We start from the raw sequence: 16,673 nt of genomic DNA, 5'->3' as shown, positions 1-16,673 counted from the left end.
AACTAACCATAACCTAATGAGATTATATAATGTCACAGATCTTTATCTAATTTAATTAGATTAAATATAGAATATTGTGGTGCTAAATAAATTGCAACAATCAGGCTTTATTGGGCAGTTTTTTTCTTTGCATATTGCAACTTGTGACAATGCTTGGCCCCAAAAACGGTTAACATTGAATTGCGTTATTATTTCCCATCCCTGTAAATAGTTTATAAAAGCTCAATGTGCCCTTTGTAAAGAGATTGGTCTGGGCAGGCTGCGTGAGCAGGAAGTGTTCCATTGACTCACATGACAGTCAGCTGATTTACCCCACGTGACTTGGACTTTACGGAAAAGAAAACCCATCATGGCAGGATCCGAGTCGTCAATTAAAATGCGTACTATCATGGCCTTTATTGCTATTTTATTTGCCCTATTATCTTCTGGACATTGTAGCAGTCAAGTACCACTTGTAATGTGGTCCAGTGAAGGGTAAATATGTATTATTAGTTTGAAAGCGATGGGATTTTAGCTAGCATGCTAAACTAGCCATTCCAGCTGAATCGCTATCTAGCCTTGTAGCTATACTCACTTTTATAAGACGTTTAACGTTATCAGGGTAAATGTATTTATCCTTTCTAATAAAATTGGGTCTTAGGTATTGCTAATCATTGCCATGTTAGTTGTTGATATGTGTCCAACTGTGGTAGATGTCTTGTTATTCTATAAATATAAAACTATTTTGTTCATATTTCCAGGTACACCATGCCACCCGTGGTATCTCCATCTGCTGGTCACATACTATCTAATGTCCAGCTGATGTCCTACCTAAACTCTGCTCTGGGGTCTGCCCCACACAACGTGCTGCTCTTCCTACAGGACAAGGTCAGGCCTGAGATAAATCATAATTGTATTCAGTTGTACCATTTAAAATTGTCTACTACTTGGCAAATACTATTTGAAGCTGGATCACATAGTATGCAATGCCAGTTATAGACTGTAATGTCAAAGCTGAATAGCCTACTGTACTCCTGCTTTAGGGAGCAGTAGTGCAGAGCTAGGACAGCTACAGTACAGTATGCTTTTTCACTGTAATAAGTTACGTTTTTAAAGTCACGTGCACAAGTACAGTGAAATGCCTTTCTTGCAAGCTCTAAACCCAACAATGCAGTAATCAATAACAATATAATACTAAACATAACATAAGGTACAACAAAAACACACGATAAATAAAAATAAGAAGAACATGAGAAAGTAAGTAAGCTATATACAGGGTCAGTCAATTGCAGTACCATATTAACAATGTGCAGGGATACTGGAGTGATAGAGGTAGACACTAGTGTATAAACCCTTATGTTATACTAGGGAAATTGTTTCCATAGCTAGGGCTGTCTGTGAGGACTTTTGAAGAGTTCACAGTTAGCCATTGTTCACAGTTAGCCATTGTTATGTAAATGCCAGCGGAAAAGTACCAGTGGCCTGTCTTTGGCCCCAAGTGAGAGCAGGTCCGCCGGAGCCATGGCACAGTGAGACACTGGTGCCGGCCCACGTAGATGGAAACAGACAAGTCTGAGCCTTTTGGGTAAAACACTGGGGTGAATCCTGTATGGAAATGCAATTAAGCCTTGTGATGCCCTGGCCTGGTGTTTCTCACTCTGGTGTGACAATGCGCCACAGTCCCACTTCCCCTTTACTACTTCCCATTCTCAGACCAACCCGTTTTAGATATGTAGTAATAATGAGACTATGTTAAAGGGTTTTAGCTTTTTATATTGTATTGTTTTTAATTAATCTCAAATTCAGAAGCAGATGACACTGACGTTGTTGATATGTGTTATTTTTTTTTTTTACATAGCTGAGCAAAGATGACTTCACAAGGTATGGAGGAGTTTTTGGAAACAAACAAGACAGTGCCTTCCCCAACCTGGAGGTAAGTATTATATCCTTTGAGGTGAGGCTGGGTATTGAGATACTAATATGATCAGGGCCCATATTCATTTACATTTACATTTTAGTCATTTAGCAGACGCTCTTATCCAGAGCGACTTACAGTTAGTGAATGCATACATTTTCATACTGGCCCCCCGTGGGAAACGAACCCACAACCCTGGCGTTGCAAGCGCCATGCTCTACCAACTGAGCTACAGGGGACTATTTCTAAAGCGTCTCAGTGTAGGAGTGGTGATCTATGATCAGTGGTTCTCAAACCTCTACTCTGGGACCCCGAGACGTTTTACAATTTTGTTGTAGCCCTGAACTAGCTCAACTGATTCACCTATTCAAGGACATGATGATTAGTTAACAAGTTTAATCAGGTGTGGTAGCTTTGGAATAGATCATACATGGAACAGCTGGGGGTCCCTGAGGAGAGGTTTGAGAACCACTGTTTTAAATCACAATGAATAAAATTACATGGACAGTGGGGATCTAATCCTACATCAGCACTCCTACTTTGAGGTGCTTTAGAAATTCAGACCCAGATGTAGGTTGATAACTAACTTTGACCTTTCTTTCTCTCAGTCTGCATTGCAGTCTTCCCCTTCACCGTTGGTGCTGCCTGCACTATCATGGCTTGATGCTAGTGCAGTCCCAGGTCTTCTACGGGAGAAGCTGGGTGTCTCCCCACTCAGCGTAGACTCAGACACACTGGAGCATCTCCGACTCAATGCATCAGACAACACTCTACTGCTTATCAACCTGCCCTATCCTACTGGGTAATACGGTCCATTGTTTTGGAAAAATACTATTTGATTGATTGGTTCACAATCGTACAGTAACTTAAGCATGTATTGTATATTCATGCACTTTGTTTGTGTTCCAGTGCTTACCCATCCTGTAAGGAAGTCCTGCGTAGCAATGGTAAGTTGAAGTTTTGGCCATTTATTGTTCTTGTCCAGATCGTGTTGTTATTTTATGTATTGGTATTTATGTATTCAATAACTACTTATTTCTGTGACTCAAACGATGTGTCATACAGTATGTCTGAGTGATACATTTTCCTCTCTCCCTAGATGAGGTCATTGGTAAGGTTCTGAGCATCATGAAAGCCCAGGGTGTTCCCTACACTGCTATTTACACTGGACTCAAGCCCTCACGAGTAAGTCACTTTAAAAATAATCAAACATATGCTTCTTATCTACATGATGTACAGTGAGGGAAAAAAGTATTTGATCCCCTGCTGATTTTGTACGTTTGCCCACTGACAAAGACATGATCAGTCTATAATTTTAATGGTAGGTTTATTTGAACAGTGAGAGACAGAATAACAACAAAAAAATCCAGAAAAACGCATGTCAAAAATGTTATAAATTGATTTGCATTTTAATGAGAGAAATAAGTATTTGACCCCTCTGCAAAACATGACTTAGTACTTGGTGCCAAAACCCTTGTTGGCAATCACAGAGGTCAGACGTTTCATGTAGTTGGCCACCAGGTTTGCATACATCTCAGGAGGGATTTTGTCCCACTCCTCTTTGCAGATCTTCTCCAAGTCATTAAGGTTTCGAGGCTGACGTTTGGCAACTCGAACCTTCAGCTCCCTCCACAGATTTTCTATGGGATTAAGGTCTGGAGACTGGCTAGGCCACTCCAGGACCTTAATGTGCTTCTTCTTGAGCCACTCCTTTGTTGCCTTGGCCGTGTGTTTTGGGTCATTGTCATGCTGGAATACCCATCCACGACCCATTTTCAATGTCCTGGCTGAAGGAAGGAGGTTCTTACCCAAGATTTGACGGTACATGGCCCCGTCCATCGTCCCTTTGATGCGGTGAAGTTGTCCTGTCCCCTTAGCAGAAAAACACCCCCAAAGCATAATGTTTCCACCTCCATGTTTGACGGTGGGGATGGTGTTCTTGGGGTCATAGGCAGTATTCCTCCTCCTCCAAACACGGCGAGTTGAGTTGATGCCAAAGAGCTCCATTTTGGTCTCATCTGACCACAACACTTTCACCCAGTTCTCCTCTGAATCATTCAGATGTTCATTGGCAATCTTAAGACGGGCATGTATATGTGCTTTCTTGAGCAGGGGGACCTTGCGGGCGCTGCAGGATTTCAGTCCTTCACGGCATAGTGTGTTACCAATTGTTTTCTTGGTGACTATGGTCCCAGCTGCCTTGAGATCATTGACAAGATCCTCCCGTGTAGTTCTGGGCGGATTCCTCACCGTTCTCATGATCATTGCAACTTCACGAGGTGAGATCTTGCATGGAGCCCCAGGCCGAGGGAGATTGACAGTTACTTTGTGTTTCTTCCATTTGCGAATAATCGCACAAACTGTTGTCACCTTCTCACCAAGCTGCTTGGTGATGGTCTTGTAGCCCATTCCAGCCTTGTGTAGGTCTACAATCTTGTCCCTGACATCCTTGGAGAGCTCTTTGGTCAAGGCCATGGTGGAGAGTTTGTAATCTGATTGATTGATTGCTTCTGTGGACAGGTGTCTTTTAAACAGGTAACAAGCTGAGATTAGGAGCACTCCCTTTAAGAGTGTGCTCCTAATCTCAGCTCGTTACCTGTATAAAAGACACCTGGGAACCAGAAATCTTTCTCATTGAAAGGGGGTCAAATACTTATTTCCCTCATTAAAATGCAAATCAATTTATAACATTTTTGACATGCGTTTTTCTGGATTTTTCTGTTGTTATTCTGTCTCTCACTGTTCAAATAAACCTACCATTTAAAATTATAGACTGATCATTTCTTTGTCAGTGGGCAAACGTACAAAATCAGCAGGGGATCAAATACTTTTTTCCCTCACTGTATCAGCACGTTTTCAGCATTGTAGTTTCTACTGTCCCCTCACCTGATTTAAAATAAAGTGACGTGGTGTTATTTTGTTATGTTCTACTCACCTTATCAATAAAGTTGTAGTTTTATTGATTTATTATTGTGTTCTACTCACCTTCTTGATCCCTAGGTGATTGAGGAGAAATCCATGGTTGGCCAGTCTTCTATAGGCCGGTCCTTGCTGCAGACGGTTGTCAATGAGGTCAAACCTCCTTTGACGTTTAACACTACTAATGGCCCTTGCATCATGCTCTGGGCCCAGAATCTCAACGTCAGCTTTAATAACCAGGAATGGATTGACCTTGGTCCATTGACCTTTGCTCCAGGTGGCTCTGTGAGCACGGCTAGGTCCTTCTGTAATGGAACAAACTCACAGTGAGCCTGATATCCTTTTTACTATGACATGACACTTTTTATTATGTACTACATAGTATAGTCCCACTGTTGATTAGTGTCTTATGGTACAAGTGTTACATCTCTTAGCACTATCAAATTACCCAATTGTGTGTTGACTTAATACATTGGGATTTGTTTATTGGTGACATTATTACTATTATGCTATACAATAATGGCGGATTTTTTGAATCCAACGTGTGCTTGTCTTTCTCAGGCTTGTCCTTGATTATGGAAGTTCTGTTCCAACGTACAACCCCTTCCGTCTCATGTAAGTATTATAATGTAGTTTTATCATGATAATACGCAAAACAAGTATTATAAAAGATTACGCTAACAAAGTGCAGAGCGTCAGTTCCTATGAAAATACACCACCTTGCTCCTGCATGTATCGATCTGCTCAATGTATAAACAATTAATTCCTGTACATTCTCACTCCTATATTAAGCGTGAGGTTACACACATTTAGATGTGTCTTGTTATATATTATAAACTGGGTGGTTCGCGCCCTGAAAGCTGATTGGCTGAAATCATTTATTTGTACTGCTCTAATTGCATTGGTAACCAGTTTATAATAGCAATAAGGCACCTCAGGGGTTTGTGGTATATATATATACCAAGGCTAAGGGCTGTATCCATGCACGACGTGATGCAGAGTGCCTGGATACAGCCCTTAGCCGTGGTATATTGGCAATATACCACAAACCCCCAAGGTGCCTTATTGCTTAATTAAAGCATGACACTCACCAAGTCTCATCTTCTCCAGCTTCTCCATGAGCCAGCGGCGCTACCCTGTATCTGCACGAAACTGGTTCACCCTGGACACAGTGGAACTGCTATTCAATGCCGATACAGCCGTCTACAATGGCAGCCGGGGCATCTATGCCCCCGCAGAGTACTCTTTCCACTGCCAGAATGTCAACAACTTCCGTAATGCACTGCTTGTGCCCCGCACTCAGAATGCTACCCAGTGGAGGATCCTCTTCACTGACTTCCAGGTACTGGTGCATGAATGTCAGAAAAGAAAGAGCCTTTCAATAAGCAGTGTTCTAGAGGGTTCTTTGAACAAAAAGTGTTCAGTCTCTACTCTCTAATTCATTGTTACTAATTTAGCTTATGTCTGTTTCCCCTCATTCCCCATCTAGATCCAAGGCTTCAGTATACTGAACAGGACAACAGATTTCTCCTATGCCAGTGACTGTGCTGGCTTCTTCACACCAGGGATCTGGATGGGCCTGATCACCTCTCTGCTGATGCTGCTAATCCTCACCTACGGCCTGCACATGATCATGCAGCTACGCTCCATGGACCGCTTTGATGACCCTAAAGGCCCCTCAATCTCCGTGCCTCAGTCGGAGTAATGAAGACAAGAGAACGCCCCCGAGCTTGGTCCCAGATCTGTTTGTGCTGTCTTTCCTTACCCCTATGGTAATTATCGTGTGACGTTGACCATGTGACAATGTGAGTTGGCAAGACAATACAAACAGATCTGGAACCAGGCAAACCCCTTCACTCCCCTAACTTATGTTCCATCCACTTTGATTTGCTCATGAGTTGTTCAATATATTATGTTGTCATTTGCTTACTTGCTTTAGCCACCTCCACCCCTGTTCTCTGATTGTCAGCATTGAGCATTCCCATCCTCTTAGCCTTTATCAAATCACATTTTATTTGTCACATGCTTCGTAAACAACAGGTGTAGACTAACAGTGAAATGCTTTCTTATTGGCCCTTCCCAACAATGCAACAGTAGCGGCACCTTATGTGATGAGTCAAAACAGTTAGTTCAAAAAGGGTCAATGCACATAGTCCGGGTAGCTGTTGGTTAACAATTTAACAAACCATTTACAGTCTTATGGCTTGCGGGTAGAAGCTGTTCAGGGTCCTGTTGGTTCCAGACTTGGTACATCGGTACCGCTTGCCGTGCGGTAGCAGAGAGAACAGTCTATGACTTGGTGGCTGGAGTTTGACAATTTTTTGGGCCTTTCCCTGACACAGCCTGTGTTCCTCTGACACCATCCATGTGTTTCTATGTCGGTGTTACCCTTTTGTCTTGCAAGGTGGTACATTCCATAGCCTCTCTCCTAACCTAGACTTGCCCAAAGGAAACTGCATGATGTACTGTCAATACTCCCCTTTTGCCTTGATACCTTCTCGGATCACGCATGTGCCAATGAGTCAATGAGTGCCAATTAAGGTTGATTGTTTATACAAGTAATACCGATGATCGTCAGAGAGAAGCTTTTGTTGCCAATTTAATGAATGTGATTGTAGCATGTTGGGGGACTGATTTATTTGTATTTCGCTTGCCTTGTTTGTAAGTTTCTCAGCTGTGTAATTTAAAGACTAATAATAATAATGAAAGAATTGCATGTATATATGAAGGTGAATGTATGTGTGCAGACTTATGCTATTGACAATGCCTACCCTAAATATTGCTGTTGGAAATGCCAGTGGGATGTCTTTGAGATCACAGAATGCTGTGCAAATTATGTTTTGTATCACTTCCAAAAAGACAGTTCTGCTCAACAATGCTGGCCTGTTTTTTTAAAATTATTGACATCTGTAAAGTTATGCTGAAATTACATGAAATGTCAACTATCAGGGACCTTCATGACCCTACACATACAGTACCAAATGTATGCTCAAATCCAATGCTTTGCCATCATGAAGCGACTAATGTAATTTATTAAAAAGAAAAAAATTGCCTCTTAAACACTATCCTTTAAGGCCCAGTGGAGTCAATAACGTTTTTCCTGTATTTTATGTATATATCCACTATGAGGTTGGAATAATACTGAAATAATACATGCCCTTTTAGTGTAAGTGCTGTTTAAAAAGACTGCCTGAAATTTCAGCCTGTTTTGGTGGGATGTAGTTTTGGCCTGTCTGATGTCATTAGTTAATGACCAATAAAGAGAAAAAGAGAGTTCCAAACCTCTGCCAATAGCAGCTAGTTTTCAGTTTCCCCTCCCAACTCAGAACATCCTATTCTTGCTTGAGAAATTACTCTTTGCTAAGAAGATACATTTTTATTCTTTTTGACTTAATTGTTACCTTAACATGATTTCATATTGAGATAAAAACGGCTGCATTGGTAGTTTAAAATGTCCCACAACCTTGGCTTAAACAGGTGTAACCGTTTTTTTATTTGTCTGGTCACACTGTCCAAACATTGCCTCCAAAGAACATCTTTTTTATTGTAATTATCATCATGAATATTGCATTACGGTCACATTATTAAATTGCAAAAGTAAATTAAACAAGTTCATTCTCATTCGTTGAAAGTGGAGAACAGAGTAGCCAATCATGTCAACCTGAAGTTTCCAGCCAAATACTTGCATAATTTACACGCATCCATCATGTCAAAAATAACCTGTTTTGACTTTTCGTAGCAGGTTATAGCAGGTTAGGAGAATTTACGCAGCAGGTTAGTAGAAGGTTAAGAAAAGGGTTAACCCCCCCCCCCCCCAATTAAAAAAAAATAATAATAATATATATATATACCTTTCACGTTAATTTGACAAAAGCTGGATCGTTTCTATACCCATCCAGCCACCTGGTTACCATCGTTACCGGGTAAGAAGGTAAACAAAAGGAAGAGGGAACATGGCGGCGCGGGATGCAGGTGAGATTATTAGCAACCACCCATTCCGATTTTTTTATGTGTCGCAGTTTTTATCTATTAGCGTCTATTAAAAATGTCCAATCTTATCTTTGAATGTAAAGCGTCCCTGCGGAGCGTTGCGTTTGGCAGCTGCCAGGAACGGAAGTTGTTTCCGACCCACTGTGCACCTAACCGGCTGGGCAATAAACTGTCACTGGAGGGAGCCCCACACCGTGGCCCCGGCTGCTATGATAATCATGTGAGTTTTTCCGAGTAGCCTACTGTTATGTTCTTTCAACGACCTTCTATCCATACACTTCATAAAGATCTGTTATCCTGTTGATCTCAAATAAACCAATTCGGTTGTTTTCCGCATTGTAATAAATAGTACATTGCAGAAGCTACTCAAACAGCCAGTTCAAATAATATTAGGATCTCCTTACCTTCTCCGGTGAGGTTTTCCATGTTGGTCATTGTTCCAACAGGTTGGCACCATTCTGTATGATGTACAGAAGAGACCTGAGAGTAAGAAAGGATACACTCTTGCTGCAAGGACTTCTGCACGGTTTCTGCCCTTTGCTCAGGTATGATGTTAAAGCCTTATGAGAATATGCATGATTTATGTTGATAGCAACCTGTTTTGAAAAAACCTGAACATTTATCTAATGAAGTGAGAAATTAGTCAACCTATTGGCATGACATTGAAAGCAATTTTAAATATATATATATATATGTAAAGCTTACTTCTGTTTTTAGGTCTCTGAATATCCTTCTCTCATGAAATGTTTTCCTCCAACCACCCAGACAATCACTCCTTCCCCTCAGAGGTATCAGCAGGACAGAACCTGGTCTAAAGTGTACCCTCCTGGCAGAATCCCCTTCAGCTCCACCACACAGAGGTTCAGGACCAAGCCTGTTACAGCTGACTCCAACCCAGGGTGAGTGAATGCTACTGGAGTGGCACCCTTTCCAAACTGTCCATAATAGGAAAACACTGATTATCTATTGCAGGGGTATTCAACTCTTACCCTACTAGGCCCGGAGCCTGCTGCTTTTCTGTTCTATCTGATAATTAATTGCACCCACCTGGTGTCCCAGGTCTAAATCAAATCAAATCAAATGGTATTTGTCACATGCGCCGAATACAACCGGTGTAGACCTTACAGTGAAATACTTACTTACAAGCCCTTAACCAACAATAGTTTTAAGAAAGAATACCCCCAAAAATAAATAGATAAAAGTAACAAATAATTAAAGAGCAGCAGAAAAATAACAATAGTAAAATAACAATAGCGAGGCTATATACAGGGGGTACCGGCACAGAGTCAATGTGCGGGGGCACCGGTTAGTCGAGGTAATTTAGGTAATATGTACACTACCAGTCAAAAGTTTGGACACACCAACTCATTCATAGGTTTTTCTTTATTTTTACAATAAACAGGTGTGCCTTCTTAAAAGTTAATTTGTGGAATTGATTTCCTTCTTAATGCATTTGAGCCAATCAGAAGATAGCCCTATTTGGTAAAAGACCAAGTCCATATTATTGGCAAGAACAGCTCAAATAAGCAAAGACAAACGACAGTCCATCATTACTTTAAGACATGAAGGTCAGTCAATACGGAACATTTCAAGAACTTTGAAAGTTTCTTCAAGTGCAGTTGCAAAAACCATCAAGCGCTATGATGAAACTGGCTCTCATGAGGACCGCCACAGGAAAGGGAGACCCAGAGTTAACTCGGCTGCAGAGAATAAGTTCATTAGAGTTACCAGCCTCAGAAATTGCAGCCCAAATAAACAGACACATCTCAACATCAACTGTTCAGAGGGGACTGTGTGAATCAGGCCTTCATGGTCGATTTGCTGCAAAGAAATCACTACTAGCCCCCCGTGTAGCTCAGTTGGTAGAGCATGGCGCTTGCAACGCCAGGGTTGTGGGTTCGATTCACACGGGGGGCCAGTATGAAAATGTATGCACTCACTAACTGTAAGTCGCTCTGGATAAGAGCGTCTGCTAAATGACTAAAATGTTAAGGACACCAATAAGAAGAAGAGACCTGCTTGGGCCAAGAAACACGAGCAGTGGACATTAGACCGGTGGAAATGTGTCCTTTGGTCTGGAGTCCAAATTGGAAATGTTTGGTTCAAACCGCGTGTGTGGGTGAACAGGTGATCTCCATATGTGTATTTCCCACCGTAAAGCATGGAGGTGTTATGGTGTGGGGGTGCTTTGCTGGTGACACTCTGTGATTTATTTAGAATTCAAGGCACACTTAACCAGCATGGCTACCACAGCATTCTGCAGCGGTACGCCATCCCATCTGGTTTGGGCTTAGTGGGACTATCATTTGTTTTTCAACAGGACAATGGCCCAACGCACCTCCAGGATGTGTAAGGGCTATTTTACCAAGAAGGAGAGTGATGGAGTGCTGCATCAGATGACCTGGCCTCCACAATCCCCCGACCTCAACCCAATTGAGATGGTTTGGGATGAGTCGGACGGCAGAGTGAAGGAAAAGCAGCCAACAAGTGCTCAGCATATATGGGAACTCCTTCAGACTGTTGGAAAAGCATTCCAGGTGAAGTTGGTTGAGAGAATGCCAAGAGTGTGCAAAGCTGTCATCAAGGCAAAGGGTGGTTTTTGGTTACTACATGATTCCAATTTGCTTACCGCCCCAATAGATCGACAGACGATGCAATCGCCATCACACTGCACACTGCCCTATCCCATCTGGACAAGAGGAATATCTATGTAAGAATGCTGTTCATTGACTGTAGCTCAGCATTCAACACCATAGTACCCTCCAAGCTCATCATCAAGCTCGAGGCCCTGGGTCTCAACCCCGCCCTGTGCAATTGGGTCCTGGACTTCCTGACGCTGATCCTCAACACTGGGGCCCCACAAGGGTCCATGCTCAGACCCCTCCTGTGCTCCCTGTTCACCCATGACTGCGTGGCCAAGCACGCCTCCAACTCAATCATCATCAATCGACGGGACCGCAGTGGAGAAGGTGGAAAGCTTCAAGTTCCTTGGCGTACACATCACCGACAAACTGAAATGGTCCACCCACGCAGACAGTGTGGTGAAGAAGGCGCAACAGAGCCTCTTCAACCTCAGGAGGCTGAAGAAATTCGGCTTGGCACCTAAAACCCTCACAAACCTTTACAGATGCACAATTGAGAGCATCCTGTCGGGCTGTATCACCACCTGGTATGGCAACTGCACCGCCCGCAACCGCAGGGCTCTCCAGAGGGTGGTGCGGTCTGCCGAACGCATTATCGGGGGCAAACTACCCGCCCTCCAAGACACATACAGCACCCGATGTCACAGGAAGGCCAAAAAGATAATCAATGACATCAACCACCCGAGCCACTGCCTGTTCACCCCGCTATCATCCAGAAGGCGAGGTCAGTACAGGTGCATCAAAGCTGGGACCGAGAGAATGAAAAACAGCTTCTATCTCAAGGCCATCAGACTGTTTAATAGCCATCACTAGCACATTAGAGGCTGCTGCTGCCTATTGAAATCACTGGCCAGAAATGGAACACTAGTCACTTTAATAATGTTTACAGTCACTTTAATAATGTTTACAGTCACTTTAATAATGTTTACATATCGTGCACTACTCATCTCATATGTATATACTGTATTCTATTCTATAATATTCTACCGTATCTTAGTCCATGCCGCTCTGTCATTGCTTATCCATATATGTATATTTTCTTAAATTCCATTCCTTACTAGTTTTGTGTGTATTAGGTATATGTTGTGAAATTGTTAGATATTAATTGTTAGATATTACTGCACTGTCGGAGCTAGAAGCACAAGCATTTCGCTACACCCACTATAACATCTGCTAAACACGTGTATGTGACAAATAAAATTTGATTTTATGTGTTATTTCATAGTTTTGATGTCTTCACTATTATTCTACAATGTAAAAAAATAGTAAAAATAAAGAAAAACCCTTGAATGAGTACGTGTGTCCAAACTTTTGACTGGTACTGTACATGTAGGTAGAGTTATTAAAGTGACTATGCATAGATAAAACAAAGAGTAGCAGGAGCGTAAAGGGGGGTGGAGGGGCAATGCAAATAGTCTGGGTAGCCATTTTTATTAGATGTTCAGGAGTCTTATGGCTTGGGGGTAGAAGCTGTTTAGAAGCCTCCTGGACCTAGACTTGGTGCTCCGGTACCGCTTGCCGTGCGGTAGCAGAGAGAACAGTCTATGACTAGGGTGGGTGGAGTCTTTGACAATTTGTAGGGCCTTCCTCTGACACCGCCTGGTATAGAGGTCCTGGATGGCAGGAAACTTGGCCCCAGTGATGTACTGGGCCGTACGCACTACCCTCTGTAGTGCCTTGCGGTCGGAGGCCGAGCAGTTGCCATTCCAGGCAGTGATGCAACCAGTCAGGATGCTCTCGATGGTGCAGCTGTAGAACCTTTTGAGTATCTGAGACCCTGATTAGAGGGGAACAATGAAAAAAAGTTGAGTTTGAGGGATATTGTATCAATGTTTACATTTACATTTACGTCATTTAGCAGACGCTCTTATCCAGAGCGACTTACAAATTGGTGCATTCACCTTATAGCCAGTGGGATAACCACTTTACAATATGTTTTTATTTTTTATTTTATTTATTTATTTTTTCTTTGGGGTGGGGTAAGGGGGGGTAGAAGGATTACTTTATCCTATCCCAGGTATTCCTTAAAGAGGTGGGGTTTCAAGTGTCTCCGGAAGGTGGTGAGTGACTCCGCTGTCCTGGCATCGTGAGGGAGCTTGTTCCACCATTGGGGTGCCAGAGCAGCGAACAGTTTTGACTGGGCTGAGCGGGAACTGTGCTTCCGCAGAGGTAGGGGGGCCAGCAGGCCAGAGGTGGATGAACGCAATGCCCTCGTTTGGGTGTAGGGACTGATCAGAGCCTGAAGGTACGGAGGTGCTGTTCCCCTCACAGCTCCGTAGGCAAGCACCATGGTCTTGTAGCAGATGCGAGCTTCAACTGGAAGCCAGTGGAGTATGCGGAGGAGCAGGGTGACGTGAGAGAACTTGGGAAGGTTGAACACCAGACGGGCTGCGGCATTCTGGATGAGTTGTAGGGGTTTAATGGCACAGGCAGGGAGCCCAGCCAACAGCGAGTTGCAGTAATCCAGACAGGAGATAACAAGTGCCTGGATTAGGACCTGTGCCGCTTCCTGTGTAAGGCAGGGTCGTACTCTCCGAATGTTGTAGAGCATGAACCTACAGGATCGGGTCACCGCCTTGATGTTAGCGGAGAACAACAGGGTGTTGTCCAGGGTCACGCCAAGGCTCTTCGCACTCTGGGAGGAGGACACAACGGAGTTGTCAACTGTGATGGCGAGATCATGGAACGGGCAGTCCTTCCCCGGGAGGAAGAGCAGCTCCATCTTGCCGAGGTTCAGCTTGAGGTGGTGATCCGTCATCCACACTGATATGTCTACCAGACATGCAGAGATGCGATTCGCCACCTGGTTATCAGAAGGGGGAAAGGAGAAGATTAGTTGTGTGTTGTCTGCGTAGCAATGATAGGAGAGGCCATGTGAGGATATGACAGAGCCAAGTGACTTGGTGTATAGTGAGAATAGGAGAGGGCCTAGAACTGAGCCCTGGGGGACACCAGTGGTGAGAGCACGTGGTGCGGAGACAGATTCTCGCCACGCCACTTGGTAGGAGCGACCGGTCAGGTTGGACGCAATCCAAGAGTGAGCCGCACCGGAGATTCCCAACTCGGAGAGGGTGGAGAGGAGGATCTGATGGTTCACATTATCAAAGGCAGCAGACAGGTCTAGAGGACAAGAGCAGAGGAGAGAGAGTTAGCTTTAGCAGTGCGGAGAGCCTCTGTGACACAGAGAAGAGCAGTCTCAGTTGAATGACCAGTCTTGAAACCTGACTGGTTTGGATCAAGAAGGTCATTCTGAGAGAGATAGCAAGAGAGTTGGCTAAAGACGGCACTCTCAAGAGTTTTGGAGAGAAAAGAAAGAAGGGATACTGGTCTGTAGTTGTTGACATCGGAGGGATCGAGTGTTGGTTTTTTGAGAAGGGGTGCAACTCTCGCTCTCTTGAAGACGGAAGGGACATAGCTAGCGGTCAAGGATGAGTTGATGAGCGAGGTGAGGTAAGGGAGAAGGTCACCGGAGATGGTCTGGAGAAGAGAGGAGGGGATAGGGTCAAGCGGCAGGTTGTTGGGTGGCCGGCCGTCACAAGTCGCAAGATTTCATCTGGAGAGAGAGGGGAGAAAGAAGTCAAAGCATAGGGTAGGGCAGTGTGAGCAGGACCAGCAGTGTCATTTGACTTAACAAACGAGGATCGGATGTCGTCAACCTTCTTTTCAAAATGGTTGACGAAGTCATCCACAGAGAGGGAGGGGGGAGGGGGGGGGATTCAGCAGGGAGGAGAAGGTGGCAAAGAGCTTCCTAGGGTTAGAGGCAGATGCTTGGAATTTAGAGTGTATTGCATGTATCAATCTTCAAATAGATTGACTACTAACAGCTGTTTTTATGATGCAGCTCTGGGACATATGCTCATGATACTACTCGAAACCGGAAGGTGTCATGGCCTATGAAATTTGGTTCCCCAGACTGGGGTAGACTGCCCACATTAGAGAGGAAAGCCTTGAGGACAGAGGTGGGTTTATAAGTTTGACTTTGCGTTACTATACAAAGTAATATGGAGATGTAACTGTATACTGGTATTGTCAGCAATAACATCTGTTTAATTTTTGTCTTACATAGCTGCTTTGTGACAAGGAGTTTGCGAAGCAAAGGAGTCGGGTGGCATATCTACAGTTGTTCTACTCCTGACTCTTCTGGAGGTCAATCTGATGTAAGCATAAATAAAGTGCTTTTATTTCTCAATTTTAATTTTGTCTCACTATTGACCAATCTCTCGAGGTATATGAAGAGGGGAGTGAAGTTGCCCAATTTTTGCCCTCATGTACGCTGAACAAAAATATAAATGTAACATGCAACAATTTCAAACATTTTACTGAGTTACAGTTCATATAAGGAAATCAATCAATTAAAAAAAATTCATTAGGCCCTAATCTATGGATTTCACGACTGGGAATACAGATATGCATCTGTTGGTCACAGATACCTTAAAAAAGGTAGGGCCATGGATCAGAAAACCAGTCAGTATCTGGTGTGACCACCATTTGCCTCACGCTGCGCGACACATCTCCTTCGCATGGAGTTGATCAGGCTGTTGATTGTGGCTGTGGAATGTTACCCCACTCCTCTTCAATGGCAGTGCGAAGTTGCTGGATATTGGCGGGAACTAGAACATGCTGTCGTACACGTCGATCCAGAGCATCCCAAACATGCTCAATGGGTGACATGTCTGGTGAGTATGCAGGCCATGGAAGAACTGGGACATTTTCAGCTTCCAGGAATTGTGTACAGATCCTTGCGACATGGAGCTGTGCATCATTCATGCTGAAACATAAGGTGATGGCGGCGGATGAATGGCATGACAATGGGCCTCAGGATCTCGTCACGGTGTTCGTTGTCCGTAGATTATGCCTGCCCATACCATAACCCCACCACCACCACCATGTGGCACTCTGTTCACAACATTGACATCAACAAACCGCTCGCCCACACAATGCCATACATGCTGTCTGCCATCTGCCCGGGAAGAGCACACTTTTCCAGCGTGCCAGTGGCCATCGAAGTCGATTACGACGCCGAACTGCAGTCAGGCCAAGACCCTGGTGAAGATGACGAGCACACAGATGAGCTTCCCTGAGACTGTTTCTGACAGTTTGTGCAGAAATTATTGGGTTGTGCAAACACAGTTTCATCAGCTGTCCGGGTGGATGGTGTCAGATGATCCCCCAAGTGAAGAAGCCGGAGGTGGAGGTCCTGGGCTGGCGTGGTTACACGTGGTCTGCGG

General features: G+C 43.9%; 2 protein-coding genes across 2 annotated transcripts; both read left to right on the top strand.

Moving 5' to 3' along the window:
• The first annotated feature begins 320 nt into the window (after positions 1 to 320).
• Positions 321 to 7,878, top strand: LOC311150077 (V-type proton ATPase subunit S1-like). Its single transcript, XM_084187348.1, has 10 exons — positions 321 to 474; positions 741 to 867; positions 1,838 to 1,912; positions 2,503 to 2,696; positions 2,804 to 2,841; positions 2,994 to 3,079; positions 4,895 to 5,139; positions 5,375 to 5,428; positions 5,924 to 6,155; positions 6,303 to 7,878. Exons 1-10 carry the CDS (start codon positions 350 to 352, stop codon positions 6,516 to 6,518), a joined length of 1,392 nt encoding a protein of 463 aa, XP_084043474.1. The 5' UTR covers positions 321 to 349; the 3' UTR covers positions 6,519 to 7,878.
• A 980-nt stretch (positions 7,879 to 8,858) lies between these two features.
• On the top strand, positions 8,859 to 15,580 carry LOC311150085 (ciliary microtubule-associated protein 3; the record flags this gene model as incomplete). The annotated part of the gene is made up of 5 exons (XM_084187356.1): positions 8,859 to 9,023; positions 9,250 to 9,348; positions 9,569 to 9,702; positions 15,287 to 15,404; positions 15,512 to 15,580. 5 exons carry the CDS (start codon positions 8,859 to 8,861, stop codon positions 15,578 to 15,580), a joined length of 585 nt encoding a protein of 194 aa, XP_084043482.1.
• Positions 15,581 to 16,673: the final 1,093 nt, after the last annotated feature.

The sequence above is a fragment of the Coregonus lavaretus genome (assembly GCF_964263955.1).
Source record: "Coregonus lavaretus genome assembly, chromosome: 22".
NCBI classification, from domain to species: domain Eukaryota; kingdom Metazoa; phylum Chordata; class Actinopteri; order Salmoniformes; family Salmonidae; genus Coregonus; species Coregonus lavaretus.
Note: the sequence above shows the minus strand (reverse complement) of the source record. Positions and strands in the feature narration are given on the sequence as shown.

What these genes read in the sequence shown, in the direction of transcription:
- LOC311150077 (XM_084187348.1), top strand. Translation starts at nt 350, where the DNA reads ATGGCAGGATCCGAGTCGTCAATTAAAATGCGTACTATCATGGCCTTT. An exon ending in GTAATGTGGTCCAGTGAAGG is followed by an intron (nt 475 to 740) that starts GTAAATATGTAT and finishes TCATATTTCCAG; the next exon opens with GTACACCATGCCACCCGTGG. An exon ending in TGTAATGGAACAAACTCACA is followed by an intron (nt 5,140 to 5,374) that starts GTGAGCCTGATA and finishes TGTCTTTCTCAG; the next exon opens with GCTTGTCCTTGATTATGGAA.